Consider the following 24,957-nt stretch of genomic DNA (forward strand, 5'->3'; position numbering starts at 1 on the left):
ACAACAAAAAGACTTTGTGTGCAAAGCAGAACATATTTTGAAGTTGATGATAAAGTAAGCGCTATGCTTGGCTAGCAATAGAAGTAATGTTTTAGTTACAATGAACGGCGGAACTGTCATAATAGAATCCAAAATTTCTTTGACTGAATTCACTCAAATTCCAGAATATTGAGTTATTATTAATGAGCACTTTGTAATTCCAGTGAATAATTCAATTAAATAAAACCACCCAAACCAAACACTGAACACAACAATAAGATTAATGTCACCGGGATGTTAAGGTGGGTACGAATAAAGTAAATAAGATTGATATAAAAATCTCAGATAAAATACTAGAACCCGGTTGTAGCTCAGTTTCAATTTTAAATCTTTCAAAGTTTATGCATTTCCAAGTAAAAAAAAAATAACTTCATAGACTCAGCTTAAAATAATCATATTTAACTTCACTAATATTGACATTTAAATCTATAAAAAAGATTTGTATGGATTATTTTGTTTGCAAAATGTATATCACTAGTCACGTAGACTATGAACTTGATTCTCGACTAAGGTCAATTGCAAAATGCAGATATACATAAGATATAACCGTGGAGAAAATCAACAAACAATACAAATTAAATATGCATAACAATGTCGCCTGGTCAATAAGACATAATTATTCCGAAAGTGACATAAGCCTCAATCGAGTTCTGGATTCGGGACGTAATTGGAATTGTATTCCCAACATTAATGTGATCGAAAACCGATTTTAAGGACAAATTAATGTTCCTCTAAAACAAATAGGCCGATTCATAAAGGGCGACTTGCCTCCCAGATAATCTTACATGTTTATATGTGAGAATATTACACCTATGAAAGACTCTCATCGTAAAAGACGATTCTCTGTTGAAAACGTACATCTATTTATCAAAAATAAAATGCTCCTTACAAACGCTATAATCCATAAAGACAAAAGCTTTTCTGAAAAGGATCCATCATCATAAATGAAAATATTCCTGCTAAAAGTAACGCATGCTCTTAATGCATATCATTCTTGATGGTAAGGATTGGTGCATATTGGTGCATATACATATTTTAAAGGACATTGATTTTAAGTTGATTTTGGTAATTTGCGTATTTTGGTAGTGACAATATAACGGTTAGATGTGAAAGGTTGAAATATTTCCTACTTGTAAAATATTCATCTTTCCTCTGTCCTTCGCATTCTTAATTCCTGATCTTACAGCAGAACAATTAAGTAATTACGAAATCCTCCATATTCCCATCATAGGACATCGTTACCAGTTCCTTATTTCGTTCAATCACATAATATTTTACACTTGTATTTTTCGAGTAATGTTTCTGACTTCAAAGAAAGCTGCTGGAATGAATCTTAATATGGGCCAGAATATCTCGAGAGATCCAACAATGACGAACTATAAAATAGAGCTGAAGCCATCCCTTATTGTTTTAGACCTACTGGAGTGGCCACCGAAAACGAGATGTGAAGTAACATTTTCAACAATTGTTTCTAACGAGGCCATCATTCGAAAAGGCCATTGGTTTAATTTTCCTATTTCGGACAGAAATAACTTCACTCTTGTGGAAATCTTATCTTCGAGTGTTGACATACCGAATCCGAAATTCCGAAGAGTCACAACAATAAATTTCATTTCTCCACGTATTTCCCGAAACTGCAGTGATACTTGTCAAAAATCAACAAATAAATGTTATTGTAGTTTGTTGTAGAATGGAATATGCTTGAGTTTCTTTTATACAGACTTCAACAATGACGAATGCGGTGAAAAATTTCGTCATTCCAGTTAGGCTTACAACGTTTTATGATAACAATGACCCTTCGGTTTCGATAGTCGTTACATTTAGACCAGATGCATTGTTTTCTACATACTGAGATTCATAATGAGATGAATGTCGCAATATAGAGGCTGAGCTATCATCTCGATCAGATTGAAGTGCTATAGGTGTGAAGCCTTTTATTTTCCATTGTTCGATATGTTCATTATATTATAAGACTATGTTCTTATGTAGTTATTCATCTATTTACATCGATATGTACAGGCATTTAATTGTATAATTGTTTGGTTCAACGCCTGCATGTCATCAAGTTGCACCACTGAAATCGTGATTTGGAATTTATGTAGCTTTAACAATTTTCAGTCGTATGTGGCAGTTTATAGTGATGAACAACAAGGGGCATTATACTGCAGACATGTAACATGATGTCCCACCCAGTCACATTATCGTAAGGAAAATGTGACTGGGAGGGACATCATGCTACTTGTAGGTTTGCTTAACTAGGCCGACCAGGTCTGATAGTAACATTTTAATGTTGAGCGCCTAATGTTGCATCTGTAAGTACCGTTTTTAGAAATATCTGGTATGACTCGGCCGGGGTTCGAACCCACGACCTGTCGCACCTGAGGCGGACGATGTAACCTTTAGGCCACCGGGGCGGTTGCATCTTTGATCTAGCGTTGGACACTTTTTTCAACTCCTTATGCAAACAGCCATACCCTGACAGAGAGTTGAAGCTATGCCTAACGAACAAAAGAAAAATCTGTCTCACATACATAAGCTACTAGAATAAAATATTGAATATTTTGTGTTAAACACCTGAATTTTCTCAGCTTTCTTTGCTCGGAAATCATTAATTCGTAGCAATACACGAGTCTTAAACGGCATTGTGCACAACATAAGAAGAACATTCTGCACTAGGTCTATATACTGGTGCTCAGTCAACAGGTATGTTTCACGCGATAAAATGGGTAAACACGATTAAATAATTATTTTGCTGTGACTTGTAACTGGGACAATACAACTTAATGCGTCTACTACAATCAAAGACGTAGGCAATGCACGACGACCACGGTGTCCTCTCTGTGATGGACACATTGCAAAAATGATTAAGGTACACCATAGGAACGTGAAGTTTTATATGTATATATAATAATGATGCATCCTCCCTCTCCCTCTTTATACACAGGTGTTCAACCAAGTCTAGCATGATATTTTAACGTTTGTGACTTCAGCACATACCATCCATACAACAACACTCTCTCCTACATTTTGATATAGGATTGCGCATTTAAACGAGTCAGTAGTAAGACACGAAAACTAAATACCTTGAGTAGCAAATAAATACCAAGCATGTTTTAATTATCAAACTTCTTTCGAACTTTCTGTTCCAAAGATTGACGAGACAACTGACTTAAGGTGTCCCACACACAACAGCACAGCGTCCCAGTTTTTGATCGATAAGGCCTGTGTACTTCTATGATAAACTGACCTACAATTTGGCCTATAAATTGCAATGATAATTATGATACCGTATTGTAAGGACATTATCGTTTCTCCGAGTGAATCCACTTGTTCCTTCGGGTCTACTGGTGATAATTATTCAAACTACATTTTGTGCATAGAACACTGCTGAAAGATTTTGTAACTTAGATAATTAGTTAAAACTCGTCTATTTAACTCGGTGAGTAGCTCTATCAACTAGTCTACCTGATGTATACAATAACGTTGGTGTAGCCTTGAAGATGTATACAACTCTATTCGGACTAACACTTTCCACTATTCTTGGATTACTGATTGTTAGTTTGCTAGCAATCCTATTGTTGAGACAGCGCAACAGTGGCAAAGAGCTCCCTGGACCCACATGGATCCCTCTGGTGGGTAATGGAAGGGAGCTGAAGAGTGACCCCGATATAAGAATATCCCTAAGAAGGCTACAGAGGAAATATGGCGACATCTACAAATTGTACCTAGGACCCAGTCCAACGATTATCGTCTGTGGTTATGAAGCGATAAGAGAGATCTTCATCAAACGTGGGGTAGAATTTTCAGACAGACCAGCTGCCCATCTAGGGGGACTTATTCTTAATGGAGGAAAAGGTCACTCTTCATTTTGTCTACGTCTCTTTTTATCCTTTTCTCTCGCCCTCTGTATATCTTTTGTTTGACTTCTTTTCTTGGATTTGGTAGTCAATGTTCAGTACCATTATGATAAAACTGCAGTAGCAGAATTTTATCTTTGTTTAGTCTGGAACCCACCACAGCTGCAGCATTTCACGTCCGTGTGGTTTTCAACCCACGGAAGTTGGATCTTAGAGCTAACAACCTTTGACCTATATTTTAGATATGTCGTCTGTGTAGTCATAAACTGTTAGAGGAATCACGTTCGCACACATTCTGCTCTCATCTTATTTTCGTTGCTCATTCGTTTTTACTACAAAATTATAAAATTACAAATTTGCCAAACTAGCCTCTTAAGAACCATTGGTTTATGGTAGATAATTAAATTGTGAAAGTGCATGGAACTCAGACACATATCATGGAATGGTGCCTTATGCCATGCATTTTGCATACAAGGACTGTAGGCATGGTGATTTTGAATAGTTCATATCTGATCTAAATATAAACGTTAAACTGATGATGATGCATCTCTGAAGCAACACTGTATATAATCAAAGGTGTTTACTTGGTTTTCCATGAAAATTAATCATTGTACATAAAGATGGAGTTCTACACATTTCCTGATCTTAAATGAAAATAATGCTATAAGTAAAATAGTATAGCTACAAATAGTAAAGTAGTTTACTGTATGGAAGCCTGAAAACTATTGGACGGTTTGACAGCCTTGACGAATAACAGATTTAAAACTATTGGACAATTTGACAACCTTGACTAGTAACATAATGATATATTGCATGATTCAAAAGAAAATACAGATGTATTAGAAACATTGTTATATTTATGGAGCCAAATCTTTAAGGATTTGTGTACATTTCACAAAAGAGAGCTCATTTGCATATTTCTAACACAGGTATAAATTAATCAATATTTAATCAATGAAGCTCAGAATAATGAAATGAAGTGACTTAATTAAACTCACACTTATAGGACTTAAAAAAGTAAAAAAAAAGTGGTTTCATTTTTCACGTGAAGAATGTTTTGGAAAGAACTATTTTGATATTGCGTAGGGATATATTTAATTCATTAGTCTAAGACATATTGATAACGCGAGTGTGTTTGTTTTACATGTATTATATGACACTCGTATGTAATTTCCACATATTGTCGCATACAGCACACACGGTATTAATGGGAATCAAAATCAAGAGAGTAAATATATATTCTATACATTCAGAAATATCGGCCTGAGTAAGGGATGCTGGCATATGAACTGAACATTTATCCAGAACTAGATCAAAGGTGTAAGCTTAATGGGTATGTAATTAAGAAACCCAAAGGTATATGCCCTTAGATAATACTATATTCATTGCAACAAAATATATCACGTTATTGAAACACTAACCACGCAAAAGACACCTATATTAAATGTTTCAGAACCGTTCACACTCTGTTCTCGTTTCCTTATATACCTCTATTGAAATAGATTTACTGATAATGATCAAATACATTATTTGACAAGAATGGGAATTGTTCCTGTCAGTGCTGAAACTTAGCAAAGGTAAGATATGCAACGCGAGTATTCAACCTAACTATTACTCAGTTCATTGCCTGGATATGTAGATATAAGTAGATGAATAAATAAATGTGAAAATTACTCGTACACTATATAATTAAAATAATGAAGCATATACAGCCCACATGGAAACAAAAAGGTTCCACATGTATAGTACTTAAATTCAGTCGAGAAGACAACTCGACCTTTTTCTGGTGACAGTCATTTCATTTGGAATCTCAATATGTATAAAAAATCTATCAGATCTCGTAAGACTATCGAATATATAACTTTACTGAATTTAGCTATTTTCAGTTAATTTGAGAAGTAAACCGACAGCGTCGTAAGCATAACTGGTAAAGACGAAGTCTTTCACCGCATTAAGCATGCATGTTGTCTGTTTAAACGAAACTAAAACATCCATTTATTCCAATTTGAAACAAATCACTGTAACAGTTATTGCTTGATTTTCTAACAGGTATCACAGCAGTTTCGGGAGACACATGGACGAATCAACGCAAATTTATACTTGTGACTCTACGGAATTTTGGATTCGGGAAGTCAATACTCGAAGATAACATTCACACGGAAGTGAAGTTATTTCTGTCCGAAATAAAAAAACTCAATCAAAAGCCTTTTCAAATGATGGCCGCAATACAAACAAGTGTCGGAAATGTTATTGCACGTCTCGTGTTTGGTGGCCACTTCAGTCACAAAGATCCTAGGTTTAAAACACTGATGGATGGCTTTGATTCCTTTCTAAAGTTTGTAACAGTTCGATCTCCGGTGATGTTCTGGCCCATATTAAGATTCATTCCAGGGGATTTATTTGGAATCAAAAACTTTATTCGAAAAATGCAAGTGGTAAAAGATTTTGTGGATGAACTCATTGAGGAACACGTGAAGAAATTCGATGATGGGAATATCGCTGATTTCGTTGATGCTTTTATATCAGAAATGAAGAAGGTGGACGGCGGAGAAACGAGGAGCATTTTTACAAGTAAGAAAATATTTCAGCCTTATACATTTAACCATTTCATTGCCACTACCAGAACAAGAAAACTAACACAAATAACCTATAATAAATGTCATAAAAAGCAAAGGTATATGGACAAGACAATGTCTTTGATGAGCACGAGTCCTTTTCAAGACAAGCTATGCCCTTATGAATATTATTCTTACTTTGCTCGTTTTATTATCAATATTGCCATTTATGAAAATTAGTACATTTTATAAGAGGCATTGTCTTTTATGGATTAGGGTTTTTGTTAGGAGACATTTTATTCTTAATGCAAAAGGTGTCCGTTTTGAACTAAAGATTTTCTTTAATGAGCGATAGTCCTTTATAGGAGTAATATTTTATCGTATAAAGAGGTGTGCTTTCAATGAGACACATTGTCGTTTATAAATCGGCCTACTTCTATGAAAAGGAACATTATTGTGTCCTTCGAATACGTTGTCCAGTCACATTAACGATAGGAGTATAAGTCCAACTACTTCCCGAATGCAGTCCTCGCAAAGACGAAAATTCATCCTTTCTTTCCATAATATATTGACGAAAGGAAATAATTCTTGCTCACTACCTGTTCCTGCTGCCTGCACGTGATAGTAGTTTTACCCTCACTGTAGTAAACAGAGATTCTTTCACTCCGGCTCTCTAAACCGTTGTGATATTTATGTTTGTTTCATCCCATCTATTGATGCTTATTATAATTCCTGACCTATTATGTCTGCTTCGAAAGGTGACATTGTTTTTTTATATACCATTTAATTGTGTATTACTTTATTCCATGATTATATATATATATATATATATATATATATATATATATATATATATATATATATATATATATATATATATATATATATATTAGGACCTGTGATAAAAGGTTTAGGACTGGTTGAGATTTAATTCACGATACTGTAAGTTCTTTTTAAATTTCGCTTCTTTTTAAATTTCACTTGTTATTATTGGGAAATACATTACTTTGTTGAAATTTTAAAATGTGTTGGTTTTCGCTCCTTTCTGTTTTGTAGATTAAGACAATATACTGGTAACAAGAAACGTATTGTTTTGTTCTTCTTCCTATTTCGAGGATATTTAAATGCATTTGTTGTACTTACATGGACTTAGTCTCTGCGTTATGTGACAGCAAAGTTCATGTCTTCATTGCACTAGAAAAACGTGTTTGCAGTTCGTGTTCACGGACACTATTTCTTTCACAATTCTAGCATACTGGGTGTCTCTGACATTGTTAACGGAGTTAATTATTAATGTTTCTTTGTTTTGCTCCTTCGTCATTTCAGATCATTCAGTGAGGAGAAAATTGTATATGTGTAATATATTCAAAGCCAGCAAATTTTTAAATGATTATTGTTTCGTCTGTGCAAACTGTTCATTGTCGGATATAAGCAGCATGTGCGCCAATTTCTCAGAGACTAAACTGTTGACATGTCTAAGGAAAATAAAAACCCAAACAAACTATGGATAAAGATACAATGTCAAAGGCTGAGAGTACTGATGTATTTATCATTGAAATTCATACTGTATGTGGTCCTGCCAGGCGACAGACGCCATTTACCCCATCCCCCAACGAAGATACGTCGAACATTACCTACTGATACTGTTACATCTAGATGATCGAGGAAGTTGCCACTTCCCTTACACCATTTACTCCGTCTCTTGAGCTACCAGTGGAGTATTCAGTACAGCAGACGACGTCAGAGTTGATTAGTTATAAATCAATTTTTCTCCTTCCATCGGACTTATTCTGTTTTATGCGAGAATTTAGGCACTCTGAGGAAGTTCCCAACCAACTTCTAGGTGGTCCATGGTGAGTAAGTCCCACAACCCTGCATGTTCGAGCACGGTCATGGGCCCTATAAGTCAGGGAGCAGGGGAATATGAATGGTGTGAACGAGCCGTGCCCTCTAGTATAATCTCCAGTTGATGACGTAACGGCTTCCGATCTTAAGGTGTGGTCATCAGCCCATACCGCTCAATGATCGTATGGGTTCTGTTGTGTATCATCCTACGACATGGAAATTTAGCTTTTACGGCGATCGTATAGATAGATCCGTCGTCTCTCCTATCATGACTACTCCCCTGGCTGTACCACTGCATATATTACCTTCCGTACGAGGGACTCCTGTTCCCATCGGTACAGATCCAGCAACTGCATCCTTCTGATACGGCAAGCCGCTTGCTTCTGGTGCATCCTTTTGGAATGTACCGTTATAGCCTTAGAGATGATTGTCTACTTCTTTGGATAGGAATTATCGGGAATTCACCGTCTCACTCTCTTACAGTTGATAGTGGCGATAAGAAAATCAGTCGGCAGGCTTCATCTCCTGTAATCGCAAACCTAGGAACATGACGTCAATTTCATTCCCTCCCGTTCGGCTTGAACATACGTTATGTGGCCTTTAAATGATTATTCAACTCTATCGCCATCCTGTTCCGTGAGAAAGCATTTACTCCAACGGCGACGTACTTGTATGAAGTCCTCGAGAAACATACGGTAGATTATAATTTAGTCAAATAAAAGAACCAACCCATTTAACCTTTACTTCATCTACGTTTGACTATCGGAATAATAGATCCGATATTGATCCACTTAAACATGCAATTTAGTACTCACTTCAACCTGGCACGTCATTCCAGCCTCGGATGGTCTGAGACGTCAATCTAGGAGTGTATATTTCCATCAGGAAATGGTTTACAGACAAGGAGTTTCTGCATCTCCTCGTATTATTTAATACAGCAACGGCTTTTTATCCTGCTCGGTTACATCTACATGCCCGCTTTGCAGATGGTCTTGCTCCCTCAGTAGGTACCCTTTCGAATAGTTTCCCAATCATGCGATTGTTTACCAGATTTGCTTGTTACAGGTGCCACCGATGATCGTTATTTTCGCAACCAGGTGGAATCAAACCTGCCCATCGTAGATTCTCCGGTACCGGATCTTAAGATTTCGTCAGTCGACGCTCGATTCTCTCATTTGGGAGAGACTGGATCCACGTTCTTCTCGATCTACCCAATAATATCCAGGCGTGGCAGAATCTTATCAAACAGCGCCGGACCCACGTGTTTTATCCTTACCTTCCTTCTTGTTTAGTCTTTTTCTGGAGAGCCTTTCAGCAAAATAAATTTAGTCCTCCAGTTTTATAAAGAAGTACACTAGCTAGAACACCCGCCTTAAAGGCGTAGAAACTGAAGTGGCTTCATTTTAGTGATTGATGCAATGGCAAAAACATCGTCACTTTGGGTTTGTCTGCCCCACAAGTAGCTAACGGATTTTTGTTTGGCTTTTAGAGGGAAAACATTTTCTCCTATAACTATTAAGGGCTATCATTTCGGATACGTTCCATCATCATGTTTGAGAGGATCTTGGTCATGCCTATGATCTGCTGGACTTCACCAATCGTGATGTCCACTGGCCTAAATCACTCACTTTGTTTATGAAGTGGAATCTTTCATGAGTTCTAACTTGGTTGAATAACACAATTTCGAGCATTTAGACATGACTTCGCTGAAGTTCCTCTCATACAAAACCCGTTTCCTTATAGAGTTAACATCTACATTCAGAGTCAATGTATCACATGCCCTCTGTTGATCTAATATACTTCAGTCTTAATCAGATACTTCTGCGGTCTTTATGACGCAAATCGGTTTCGTCGCCAAGAATGTGTTCCCGTCAGTGTCCAATCAAAACATCATCATCCGTCCTCTCTGTGGACCCTGCACATACGCTAAGACTATCTTAAGCTGACTAGTCCAGTTCGTGGATCTAGTAGACGATTACCCCTCAATCCCTCTGATCGTGGCTGAAGTGGTTAAAATGTACTGCTTATTTCAATGCGTTGTTACATATCAATCATTCATGTGCACATGAGGTTGTTGCAGATTTTTTCAAACATACGTTTATTGGAATAAAAAGGTTACCAGGTTACTTTGCCTTCTGGCTAAATTTACAGGTGCCCTTCTCTAGAATAAGGGTCTTGTACGTTTATTCTTAGGTCAGGAAGACTTTCCAATTACCGCTGAGGATATGTGATTTGTTACATTATGTTGGACAATGGCAGTTTAAGGTTTGGTAATGACCCATAGGCTCACTCAGTGTGATGCACTAGTTTGTTGAAACATTGTTATCTTGAAAGAAACACATACCTCAGCTCAAATTGCAAACTAAAATATCCAATTTGAATTAAATTTATTTCAAGGGAAAAACATACTGTACCGAAATATTATGTTATTCAATGTTACAATCCGATTCACTTAGTGTCTTAAGACAAAATATATTAAAGTGGGTTTACGCAAAGAAAACATGACGCTATGTGTGCATCTCATATTGTATTGTGTCGTTGATGCAAGCCAATAATTTACAAGCACACATAGACACATGTATTCTTATTGAAAAAGTCCACATGACACTTTGCTCACAATAAATTTAAATTGAAACGTATACATCGATATCGTTTATAGGTATTTCTACGATGAACACATATATTTGTCTTATCCGCTCCACATTATGTCGATTTCGTTGGTATTAAATGACGTTTCATATAAATTTGTAGACATGCTTCACTCTGCAGATATTAATTATACTCGTTTCCTTGACCTATGGGTGTTCTTGCTTTCTAGATCCTTAGTAGTATATGGGGGCTCTTTAGCTTCAATGGGACTTTACTGTTTAAATAGGGTCCCGGCACTTTGGCGTCAAAGGGAATTTAGCATGGGAAATTGAACATGGGAAAAACAGGACCGGTACTTAAGCGTCAGTTGGACTTTAACTTTAAAATATGGGGTTTACACTTTGGCGTCAATGGGGATTGAACATGGGAATGACACTTGTGGATCAATGGGAATTAAACATTATTGACGTCATGGGTTTATATGGTCAGAAACTTTTATAGGGTGAAATGTATTGTAGGGACAAAGAGTTGATAGGGTCAAACATAGACATACAGACACAAACAAATACACAATCAAACACACATAAAAGAGGACACGAATATTCCAAAGAAAGACTCACAAATAGAATAAAGACTCGAAAAAGAAAAGTCTGTTGTATGGGTTCAAAACAGTTATTCTAGTATATACATGGGCTCTCTGGCCTTTGCTTTGGTCTAAGCACTATCCATTTAATACATAAACATTTGGACATAAAACAAACCTATTTACGAGTTGTTTAGTTATTGACTCTAGTAACCTTATCTTTGAAATTAACGTTCACTCCTTTCTAAAATCACTTCATATGCAACGAATTTACATGAAATGTTCGTTTATAAGAAAAAGCTAAAACAAAACAACTAACAAACAATCAAATAAGAGAAAGTTGATGTTTGTCTCTATCCGTCACACACGTTGTTTAAAATCTGGTCAGCTACCACTTGTGTCCAATCATAGATGTTTCCCATCACGTACTCCCTTTCAGTCGTAAATCTGCTGTTACTTCCATCGTGCTAGGTACACTAATCGGTAAGCAGATCAATATCAGCCATCGTCTTATTCCCATGTAGGTACAACATATGCCATATGAATAGTCACTTTTCCATCGGTGATGTCAAATATTTCTCACTGACTGCACGTCTTTAATAGCCCTCACAAGATGGAAGAAGTTAATTCTGCAGGTGTGCTAAATCCGAGACATACAGGCGAGTTCAAACTGTCGTGATACATATATAGGCTCAAACGACCTAGATCTTTGACTTGGCAATGACATTTGAGTTCCTCTAACAGTGAGTCAAGTAGATCCGTAATGAAACCTACTACTTCCTCGGCTGGAACGTCATACGCGAAGTCTTTAAATTTCACTGTGTAAGTTGTCGTTCTAAATTTTCTCGAGGTCGCTGTCTGAGTCATTTGGATGCTAAAATACTCCTTTAGGTATAGTGAATCCTTTTCCTTTTTGAACGTACTTTGCTGTGACGGTATGGTGGTGAAAGAGGTCAATGATGCTTGTTCCTTCTCTTTTGTCTTCTGCATAGAATTAATCATCTTTCTCGTCGCTTATCCTCGCAATGAAGTGTCGTTCTTGGAAGTCGTCCCTGTTTATACTGGGTGATATAAGCATGTCCATAAGGTAAGGTTTTGTGGTCTGGTTGCACGTAGTTTGTCATGGCATTAGTACATAAACAACTATGATGTGGTACTGCATTGGTGATGTGATCGTGAGGCATATAATCACACCGGAGTGTCTCGTTGGACTTGAGTCTTACGCTCTATACTTGCTGTTTGAAAGGATTCTTTTTTCTCGATTGGTCATGATAGTGACAATGGAACTATTGGTCTTGGACGTTGTCCCTTTTTATATGCTGACCAATATCGACGTGACCGTACGGCAAAGTAAAGTGATTAGGAAGTCTCACTCGCTTCTGGTACAAGATTTCATAGACTTTTTCCAAGGGTCGACTGACGATTTGGTGAGTGGGTAAACGTATAATCTTAAGCGGTTCACGGGTGGTCACTTTAAAGTTTTCACCCTCTACAGAGTGCAAGGCTTCTTTCAATACCCCAAAGTTGACCACTCGACTGGTGCGATAATTCAGAGTCAATACTTTCACTTTATACTCGGTGTGCACTTCTCCTTGTGGGTCCCCGTATTCGTAGCTGTAATTTTTAGGACCGCCACTTGCGAAACTTAGAATCTTGTCGTCGGGGTGCTCGTCTGTCCAGGCACCTAAACGATCTCCATCGATGTTAGGGTGATGTTGACCCGGGCGATCGATGTAGATGCGACTGTCCGTGTCAAAATACAGGACGCGATCCCCTAACAGTTATAAAGCTTCGTACAATTTTAAGCGAGCATGGGCTGTCACGTAAGCCGCATTGATTACATTTCCAAATTCGTGGCTTGTACAAAGTCCAAATCTTCGTAATTGACTAATATCAAATCCTCACGGACGACGTCTACGTGTTTCATGTATTAGGTTTTGTTCATGAATCATCTGGAAGTAGCGGGAAGGTTCTGTCAAATATTCCGTCTTGGGTAAACACGGTCGTTGTGCCATTGTTCCCACAAACAATTTAACATCACTTTGGCAAACAATCGCCTGCCTTTGTTTTTCTCAATGTGGTCTAAAGTGCTACCTTCTTGTTCCCAGTATTTCTCTTTGAATGTATTTTCGTCTTCGGGAGTGTGACATCAGGAAGTATAGCCACTGGCTTCTTGTTTCAGTTTCAGAAAGGCATCCACGTAGTCTGCGAAAATGCCTTTCTGACTTGGGTTACTCTTGTGGTATTGTTGTGTCTTGGGAAAGTGGCACATTTCGTACATTTCTAACAGTTGGTATCCCATGTCCAGGGCTTTGAACAATTCCCACGTCCCCGTCAAGGCATGTTCTTCCTGGGTGTGCTTACAAGGCTGATCTTGGTTGCACGCTTCGGCACAAGTACGGCACAAGGGAAACATCAGTTTGCCTTGACAATGGTAATGTAACACGGGATGGTACAAGTCAGTGGAAGGGAAGACTTTACATTGGATCAAGCCTTCGTATTGTCGAATGTGGTTCAGATCAATGTGTTCCGTTAGCAATTGCGGGTGCCCTGCAGCAAAGTGACACTATTTGCACACGTATGGATACAGCGAACACACGTCCAAGTTTTTGATTTCTTCTCCTTTCTCTACGTTAGCGTGGCACAACAAACAGGCGGCATTGGTCCTTCCTCCGTACAAACTATCCCTTGGGTTCAGGGGGTCCACCCACTGGTAACTTTCCACGACGCGTTTAAACTCGGGATCAATTTTCAAACGGTTATTGTACTCGTGTTCCCACATTTCCACCAGTTGGTATCTTTGCTGTTGTAACTTCAAGCGTCGCTGACATGTCCCGTACAAATCGTCCATGGTTTGTTGTAAAATCTGATTTTTAGTGTCTAGGTGAGGGTAGCATACGGGACACCCGTGAAATAAGCATCCGTTAAACTCGTACACGATCTTGGTGTTTCTTAAGTCCAAACCATCTACCGAATACGTTCCGATGATCTTTTGGCCTCCTCCGTTGCCGGCATGTTGAATCCATTTGTCTTCCTTGTCGCACAAGTACTGTAGTCAGCGTAGGGCTTTGACCAAATACTGGCGTTTGACAAAGTTTGTCGTTTGAGGGCTAATGACAGCCAGTGTATTTTCGGGCATGACACGTTGCCGGTACACTAAGGAACACGCTTTGGCAATGGTGCAGGCTTCTTTCAAAGGAACGACTCCTCCGTGTTCTATGAACAGTTCTCGAAAATTTCCACAACAACGCCGTAAAATTCCACGTCGGAACGACAATACTTTAACATTTCTTCTTGAAAGTCGAAAGGGTCCGAAGCGTGAGCCTGGTACCAAGCGTAGAAAGCTTCTCGTTGTTCAGTACGCATGTTGTCGGGGTCGTAATCGTGAGCCTCAGGCAAATGGTGTAGAACGGCATGTTGATTGGCTTCGGTATTGAAAAAGTGTGGAAAGTAGCCTTTGGCCATTTCTGTCATTCCAAACGTTTTGGGCATTTGACTCAAAGGCATGGCCAAATAGCACATTGAATCTTTAAACTGCACTTGTCCCACTTGCATGGAAATTATTTTGGCTCCTTTCAAAGTCACTTTAGGACGTTCGCTGCCTTGTTCCGTAGAGTATCTGAAAAGAAAATGTCCATCTGATCCGGAGAAATTGTGAGCCATCACCGTGGCATGGCGATGACAATCTCCGTAACGTTTGATGTCCTCTTGGCTCCACGTTTCGTTGATGGGGTCTAAGGTCCATTGAGCGAAATCGGCTAACGTGTTCGGTCCCCGAAAGTGCTTTTCACGTCCTCCAGGAATCTTGCTGCAGTGAGGGCATAGACTAAAGAGAAGTTCTTGGATGTACTTCTCGCACGCTCGATGTGCTATTCAGAAATAAGGAATGTGAATGCCGGTCTCTTGCATGCATTCAAAATAGAAAAAGATAAAATTCCCTTTCTTATTGTAGTCATAATTTTCCTCTAGTTGTGGTTGGCATTTGTGCATGTAGGATTCGTGTTCCAAGTCCACGATTTGGTGACAAATGTGACATCGTTTCTTTCCTCGACATGCGTCAAACTTGGCACTATTGGTACGTATGCCTTGTCCACACGTAGGGCACAATCTCAGGAGATGACAAGCACTTTTCTGCTGTGAACCTTGCGTCTTAAGATGTTGTTGGTAACAGGCTGGACTGACAAAAGTGAGCTGACAAGTAGAGCAATGCACTCGTTCTTGTCCTTCGTCCAGACAGGAATGAGAGGCCAAACATCCTGAGCATTTCGATCCACAATGCTTGTGTTGCTCTCGATTGTTATAGTCATGGTCACATTTCTCACAATAATAACTGTATCCCATCAATCCAGTGATATTGGTAATGGTATCGAAATGTTCATCGTGATGATAGACATGATTGTAATTTGCGCCTTTTGTTGATGTTACTTTTTTCATTTAGCTGCTTCAGTTTCTTCTATTCTTCGCATGACTACAGCGTTTTAGCTTGGAAAAAATGTTTACCTCTTTTTCGGGCCGTTGGGAGAATTGTGTCAGTACAATTTCCTCCTATGCTCTGGGTTCAGGTTCAGGTTTAAAAAAACACATTAAGTTCCTGAATGACTGAAAATATTGTATGAAAATTTGGGAGTAATGGGACCACTACTAACTTGGGAGTAATGGGACCACTACTGCTTTGGATAGGTGGCAGAAATGGGATCATTTCTTCTGCAAAATGATTTGCCGTAAGTTCTTTATATTATTGATCACCTCTATTATGGTCATTGTATTAAAAGTCCTTGGGTATTTTATGTAACTGTTTTCTTGTCATTAGCCTTATTTGTACATATATTTATTCACCGAAATTGGTTTGGCTTGGGTTTTTGAGAGTGTAAAACATAACTTTTCAGATACACATGCAAATGAAGTTTGGTAAATGCATTAACAAAACTCTAGCTGGATGCACGTTTTATTAAACAATGTGTCCCAAGCCAAGCCAGTTCCGGTGGAGAACGATGTAAGCGTTTAATGCTTGTACTCGCGAATGGCCATAACCCAGATCTCGTCAAATACATCTACTTTAATACAGCGTTTCTTGGGCCACTGGGTAATTATTGTGGCTGTTCTGAAGATGTTCAAAGGTATTAAAGTTCAATATAAAATAGGCATCCGATGTCTCCGTTTTCAGTCACTCTTGTACACATTATTCAATTACACCGATGATCATTTCAATTAAATTCACCCACCGGCATGGCAGTCATTATCGTCTACAGGTTGCATGTTTTAAGTAGATGACGGAATCGTTTGGGACAGCGGGATCGTGTCTGTACACTAATGGATTGTTGGAATCATGGTATGGGTGGTTCACTGTCAAAATCTCACCACAGAATCCACGTTTCATAAACATAATTTGGTAAATGCATTAACAATATCAGCTGGACGCACGTTTTATTCAACAGTGCGTCCACGCCAAGCCAACTATGTTGAAGAAAGATATGAGATGTTTAATGCTTGTCCTCGCGAATGGCCGTACCCCAGATCTTCGAAAACACATCTGCTTTCAAATATAGATCATGATATTTGTAAAGGGTTTTACAAGCAAAAGCCTGACAATGAATTGCCTGAGTTTACGATGTCTTTTGCTGACGTACTTCAGGAGACAGTTACGAAAGGATTGCATCTGTGCGTGGTAACGGGGTTTCAGCAGACTTGTACATCCACGAAAGGATTCGTACGGACAGTCCTTTGCAGGTGAATTATGCGGCCTGCATATCCGACGTGGGAATCTTGATATAATACTGAGATGCTATTTCAGGTAGTTGCTTCACGGTTAAATGAGGTGTTCCTGGGGACAGTCAGAAAATTGAAAGGATGTCAGCTTGTCTCATTCTCCTTGGTATTTGTGTTCCACGCTCTCGCCCGAGTTGCTTTAGTTGATTTCGTCGCTTATTCTTACAGTCATAATACTTGCGGACAGATGTTTCAGGTAAGGACAGCTGAATATGCCGCTATTCTCAGTTACCACCTTTAAGACATAATCTAGAATCAAACTCAACTCACAACGCCAGCAAAATCATTCATGTGCATGTATATTATGTAGCGTAATTTATTCATGTATTGTAATCTGAAATAGTAGACAAATTGCATTCAAATAAATAATCGCGAAGTCTGAATAATCAGTTGCAAGTATATCTGTAACTTTTTGTAAAATTTGTCTCAAAACAATTTCGACCAAATTAAACTCAATAATAGTTACCTGTCTAAAACCTTAAATGATGTGTGTAATAAAACGCCTTTAATAGTGGTCGGCTTGTTTACGAACGTTGATACAAAGTATGACACTGTTTAGTGGATAGTCGACGCGTACATATTTGTATCTATACTCGCTTCATACTTGCTTCTTACTAGTGCCTGAGCTTGACACGCCATCGATGGTTATGTCACATTTCAGAAACTTGTATATAATAACCAGTTGTCTGGTTACTGATCAACGTTGAAGTCTTCTAATCTACACAATTAACCTTTGATAGTTTCGTCTCATAATAACTATGATTGGCGGGCATAAGTGGTCATGTGATGTGAGGACAACGTCGTGAATTTGATGTGACACGCTTTGACATTAATTACCTACACATATGTATCATCTTGCATTCATTGACATACTTTCGTCTTTCAGGGGATTATTTAGTAGCTGTAGTAATAGATCTTTTTATTGCGGGAACGGAGACTACATCAACCACAATCACATGGGCTTCCTTCTACTTGGCAACAAGACCTGATATACAAAATCGGATCTTTGAAGAAATTAAAGAGAATGTTGGAACTGAGAGACTCCCATCGATGCAGGATAAGCAGAGCCTGGTTTATACCGAGGCATTCATAATGGAAGTCTTAAGAATGTCCACCATCATCATTTTAAGCATAGCACATGCTCCAGTGATGGACGTTTGCATTCGTGGTTACAACATTCCCAAAGGCATGCGAATTTTACCAGACATCCACTCTGTTCTGTCGGATCCTAGAGTTTGGGGTGATCCTGAGAACTTCAGACCGGAGAGGTTCGTCAGTGAGGAGGGAAAAGTGTTGAGACCAGACGAATTCATACCGTTCTTCACTGGTAAGGTTTGACTGAAAATTTGTATTTCCAAATTTCGAATCATTTCCTATCTTTTTCACGAACGATATATTTGAACATGAAATCACATACATAAAATTTTCCACAAAAATGAACTGTAATGATGTTAGGGACAAAATTAATCAGTTCTCCTTTACAAATCAGCAAAAGATCCAACATTAACATTGTTTGATCGAAATGAATTTTTTTTTAGAATAAACGTTGTATATGTAAAACAATGCCGGACATTTGTTAAACGCTAGTTACGTACAAATAAAGGACTAAAAAACAACTTGCTAAAAACATTACTAGCTTAGACAACCACCTTGCATGGATGTCAAATTTGTCTACAACACGGTGGGTTCGATTTTAGGAACAAACGAATTATAATGTTTAGCACACACACGCACACACACACACACACATTATATATATATATATATATATATATATATATATATATATATATATATATATATATATATATATATATATATATATATATATATATATATATATATATATAGAGAGAGAGAGAGAGAGAGAGAGAGAGAGAGAGAGAGATATGTATGTGTGTGTATATATATGCCGCAAACATCGCCGATCTAATGCTCAAATCGCATTGATTCATCGCCCGTTCAGGTCCCAAGACCATTTCAAATTATGAGTTCAATAAACCATTTAATGTCTGACCAACCGTCTTATTGACCCTTTCTAAAATTCCAGGAAGAAGGAACTGTCTCGGTGAGTCCTTGGCACAAATGGAGCTGTTTCTTTTCATTAGTGCTCTGGTCCAAAGATTTGAGCTGATGCCACAGAAAGACGCAAAACTGGATATTAAAGATGTGGATGGAATCTTCGGCGCTACTCATTCACCTAAACCTTTCTACATTCGGGCTATTCCAAGACATGACGAAGCATAATGTGGAACATTTTATGGAATTATGACACACTTACCAATCTGCATGTTTTATGGCATATTAGGTTTTATGTATCATGTAATATAGATTTATTCATGTTCGTTGTTCCATGTTTTGGTGTGTATGTGTCCATTCTTCCACCTAAACATTTTTGAGATGAGGAATAGGTTTGCATTATACATAACGTTTTAATAAACATTTAAAGCACGTGAGATGTTCATCCATTTTTTAACTTTTTTTCCATAGTACTATTTTCCCTCACCAAACTAGATGTTTCTAATTTAATTCCTTGACACCATCGTTTATGTCATCTCATATTTACTGTTTCACTCTCTCGCACATGATTATTTTGTACAGACACGTATAATAATGATAATAATAATAATAATAATAATAATAATAATAACATTAATAATGACTTTGTATAGCGCTTAATCTTTAGAAGCTCTAAGCGCTTTACAACATTAGACAACACCTATAAGATAAAAAAACATATAATTATATGATTACAAAAACAATTACCATGAAATTAGAAAACATACAAAACATGCTGAGAATATTTAAGGTGAGAACCCTTATTAGGTCTTTAAGTTTGTTCTTGCAGTCGGAATAAGTGAGTTTTGAGAGCACTGTTGAATGAGATCACTGTGTTTTTGTGTCTACGTTCATTGGGCAATTCATTCCACGTTGCTGGGCCCCGGTTTTGAACCACAGTAAGGCAGTTTCATGAATGCCAAATGCATGATGGAGACGGTGAAGTAATATATCATGGTCTATTGTGTCAAATGTTGCAGACAAATCAAGGAGGGTGAGGACTGTAATATGTCCGCTATCTAAATCAGATAGTATGCCATTAACTACTTTTAGAAGAGTAGTTTCAGTACTGTGGCAAGGGTGATATGCAGATTGTACATTGCTGAACATACAGATTGAATTCAGATGAGATACCAGCTGGGATAGAACAACCTTTTCTAAGATTGTTTTACATGAATGAGAGATTATAAACTGGGCAGTTGTTCTTTAAATCGTTATGTTATAGTGTTGGTTTCTTCACCAGAGGCTTTATAATGGCAGTTTTGAAAAATGACGAAAATGCAATTTAAGCCATCGTGGTATTTTCCATATGCATGTCAAAACTGTCAAAATGCTACTTGTAATCAACGCCAGTAATAGTGACTCTTTTAATGTAAAGCTGTATCTCCTTTGCTTGTTAATGTTTAAGTAGATTGCATTATTCACCATTCTTTACATTCAGCATATGTTACTTTCTTTTTGCTCCATTTAATGTGTTACTACAATCAGCTAATGTATGAGAGCCTGGAATACTAGTTTGTTTTTAATTAGCCAGTGGGATAAATACTTTCTGAGGGAACTTAACTCTTACTACATTATCTTTGTGCGTTATGATCAAACCATCAGGAATTCCACCTACTACCGGAACCTCAGCAATATATAATATATCCTCAATCTATTTAATCATATATATATTATTACAGATCAATGTGAAATTTTTCTATTTCTCTTTTCGATTAAAAACAGCAACTCCATCTGTTAGCTTCGTGTGTACTGTTTTAAGTCAAACCTTGTTTTACAGCAATTCTATTTTTCTAGAATCGTTCTTTATTGACTGTGTAATGTTTACGATATTGTGGAGTTGTATTGGTGCCTTATTCCTGCATTTGCCAGTATTTATGTTTAATTTCAATTTCAAAGTTGTTCTGCCTGATTTCGCACTACCGTAGTTACAGATTTTATCTCAGTAATAAATGTTGAATGGTATTTATTTTAGATGTCTTTGTTTTAACAATTAGTGTTTTCGACACTCAATGGCATTTAGTTTTTGAATGTGTATTCTCGCGAGCTATGATACAAAGTCAGCATGTCCTCTCAATGTACAGAGTAGAGGGTGAGGGAAGTTAGAAAGTAGTGAGAGGGGTGACAGTGTAAGTATTTCGAAACTTTAAAGCTATTTATTTTAAATTCAAAGTTGAACAAAATATTCCAAATGGGATCAACAACGAGTGAACTTTGGCGCATAGTATATATTGCATATTGTAAAACGAAAAAAATTATGTTTCGTCACAATTGCAAAGATTTTTTTGCCTGATTTCGCACTACCTTAGTTACGGTATTTATCTCACTAATAAAGGTTGAATTATATTTATGTCTCTTTTTTGAAATAATTAATATTTTCGACACTCGATAACATTTAGTTTTTGAATGCGTAGTGGCTCGAGCCATGAGACAAAGACAGCCATATTTATACATGTTTTTGTAATATATAAAGAGTAGAGAGAGAGAGAGAGAGAGAGAGAGAGAGAGAGAGAGAGAGAGATCTATAGTAAAGGGCAGAGCGATGGGTTACTATGTCAGCATTTTTAAACTTTAAAGTTATTAATGTTTAAACTAGATATCTCTCTCTCTCAGTGTAAATCTCACAACCCTCTCCGTGCACCACGAATTCATACATTATGGAATTCCATACAACTCTTGTACTTTCCATTGCCATAATAGACTTAAATAGTTTTTCAAATTAAAGAGCAGCAAGAAGTGTATTTATTCTGCACGTTCACTTGGCATGGTGATGAAAGTATTTGTGGTGTTGCTTATGAATAATTTGGCTAACTGATATTGTTTAATGTAACATATATGAACAAATATTTCCATCTTAGAGAATAATATGGTTTTAATGTCGTTGTGCAATTGAAGGATTTTGTATGATCTTGTTAACTGTTTCCGTTGTAAAGGTTGCTCAGTCATATAGACAAGCAGGGCAAAAAGAACTCAAGGAATAAATTGTAAATAAATTAAAAAATTACAAATACGATAAGATGAATATTTCTCCTAAGAAAGGACTGAAACTAGTATTTAGGGAAACGTTTGTAACAAAATCGGCAATAATTATAACGATTGATATGTTTGTATCAGCATTTCGTTGTTTACAAGTGATATTTTTAGATTTATTGTTTGGGGGTTTCATGACCAGAACAAATTCGCACATTGTGTACATTTAGACTCATTTGTTTTATAATGCACTGTTTTACTACCTCTTGCACATTTCAGAGATCGGTTGTCATTACAAATTGCAACATTTGTAACTCATTGATACTAGTATAAATGTAGTTCCATCATTCATTTCATTTATTATGACTTCTGCATATAACTAAGCATTGTGTTTACTTTTTCATCGACTTCAGAATATGTTCTGCTATGTCCTATTGTTATATAGCGATAGCTCTTGGCCTTTAAAGATGTTCACATTAATGTCGCCCTTTCAGCCTTCCAGTTTTATGATAACAGGACCGCCTGGTATATAATCTTTTTTGTTCGGAAAGATTATGTGATTATCTTGCAGATATGTTTGCATAATTTGGAAATACTGGTTTTACTAGTCATTCGTTTTCGAGTCGGAAGTAGTCAATTAAGATAATCGACTGAGGTATACATTAGAAATAATTTCATTTTTGCTCACGTCTGATCTGTGATGAATGTGAGTGTATTAATGGCTTAAATTAAACGGCAACCCAGTTTCTGGTTTCATACTAGTTTTAGTTTTATGGCGCTATTAAACATTCAAAATTACCATTTGATATGGTGTATTCATCTCACTTCACCAAAACTTATGCCGACCTAATTGTATAGGTATATTTTGACAATTATTTATACAAAATACTTCTGATAACTGCATTGTATGGAGTGATTACGCTTGATATTAAATTGGAAATTTACAGCATTCATATGGTCGGACAAACAAACATAAGTGTATAAAGTTTACCTCTCACAGGGTTCAACTTAAAAGAACTGGATCAGTTTGCTATCTGCAGAAGTTAATTATTCTCAGAAGAAACATCATCACTGCATGTTTCTTAAGTAATAAAGTATGTTTATGTATATGGGCCAACATTCTACTTTGCAGAGGCCCTATACTAAATGGTGCCAGAAGCGATGATCGGCCCCGGATTCCCCGCGCCATCTCCACATACGACACCTTTTCATATCACCAGCTTTGAATACCTTATTACTATTTGCCTAGGATGTGTTTCTAGTTCAATGCACAAGGTTGTTGTTTTGTCGCCTACTGACAGAAAAGCGACTGTTGAAAGTAAATAGTACGACATAATAAACATAATGTAAAATAAACAATAATAATATTTAATTGTACCGTGACTTGGCTATAATATGTGTTCCGTTTTGTACAGGAGTTCAACATATGGAACTCAGAATAGAGAGTGTCAAAGCTGTAAATATTACATCCATAAAAGCAAAGGTTTTTATTTCTGATATGTTCATAAAACGAACTTTAAATAATAATTCATTTGTTGTCATCATCTGGAATCCCCTATTCCGAAAGAATGAATGTACTCTAAATTGGGCGTACTCTCTTCCTTACATTCGACGAATGTTACTTGATAAACACTGGAATATATTAACAATTACTAAAGAATGACTGGAAAGACAAGCCTAGCTACTGTGAAATTATTCACTTGACATTTTTAATATTCCTTGCTTCTATTCACTCGTCAGTGCGAATAACATCTCAGTTCGACCGTCTTAATTTTCCCCCAGCTGTTAGGAGAGGCTTCATCGTTTCAAGTTTTAAGCATGTATGTCCATCATACCCAGGAGGACCATCCATTCACCAATTATCAAACAGTCAGTTCGTTGTTTATCAATCAATCCCATGGTCTGTTAATCTCGTAGCTGCGTCCATTTTTGTTTATAATCATTGAAGCATATTCCAGTTTTCCGTTCCCTTCTACGTCGTTCGATTTATATCTGCCAGCGCATCCTATTTGTATTCATGTTTTCTCCGTGTGTGTTTGTGAATCCAAACAACTGTCTTTAGCCTCGTCAAAAAGCTGACTGGCATGTCGTCTTCCTATATGTCTTGTCCAAACAAGAGGCCCCGGGTGGCCCAGTGATATAAATCCCCGGTGAGTCCAGTGGTTTAAAGCACTTGCGTTTGCTGATCACTGCCGTTTGAGCTCTCTTCCGGTGAGTTCGATTCTTATGGTCGGCCTGAGTTGGTATGTGTGTATTTTAACGTAGGCCAGTGGTCCTTCAAGGTTTCTTACGGGTTCTTCTTCCACCAGTTATACCAGCTGACACAGGCAGCATATCATTCGAAGACAATTGGCGTTCAAAGCACAATCACAATTGCTCGAACAGACGATCTATAAAAAGAGGAGTAGCGTTAACTCCACCAATGAGATGGGAATTCAATAACAATTATTGAAAAACAATTCTCCCTTTTCTCATATGTCTCTCTGTCTCTCTTTATATATATATATATATATATATATATATATATATATATATATATATATATATATATATATAGTCAGAGAGAGTGAGAGAGAGAGAGAGAGAGAGAGAAAGAGAGCGAGCGTTCGGTAGCTGACGTTAAATACTATTTTCAAATGTAATTTAATTTCGTTTTACAATCAACATAAATCAATGCCCGATTTATCAATCATTT

At 37.3% G+C, this 24,957-nt stretch overlaps 1 protein-coding gene across 1 annotated transcript; it reads left to right on the forward strand.

Moving 5' to 3' along the window:
* Positions 1–3,340: 3,340 nt before the first annotated feature.
* On the forward strand, positions 3,341–21,023 carry LOC149782321 (cytochrome P450 2H2-like). Its single transcript, XM_089933707.1, has 4 exons — positions 3,341–3,894; positions 5,946–6,467; positions 18,121–18,561; positions 19,285–21,023. Exons 1-4 carry the CDS (start codon positions 3,540–3,542, stop codon positions 19,479–19,481), a joined length of 1,515 nt encoding a protein of 504 aa, XP_089789833.1. The 5' UTR covers positions 3,341–3,539; the 3' UTR covers positions 19,482–21,023.
* The last annotated feature ends 3,934 nt before the right edge of the window (positions 21,024–24,957 follow it).

The sequence above is a fragment of the Sinohyriopsis cumingii genome, chromosome 15, assembly GCF_028554795.1.
Source record: "Sinohyriopsis cumingii isolate HCF-2022 chromosome 15, ASM2855479v2, whole genome shotgun sequence".
Lineage (NCBI taxonomy): Eukaryota > Metazoa > Mollusca > Bivalvia > Unionida > Unionidae > Sinohyriopsis > Sinohyriopsis cumingii.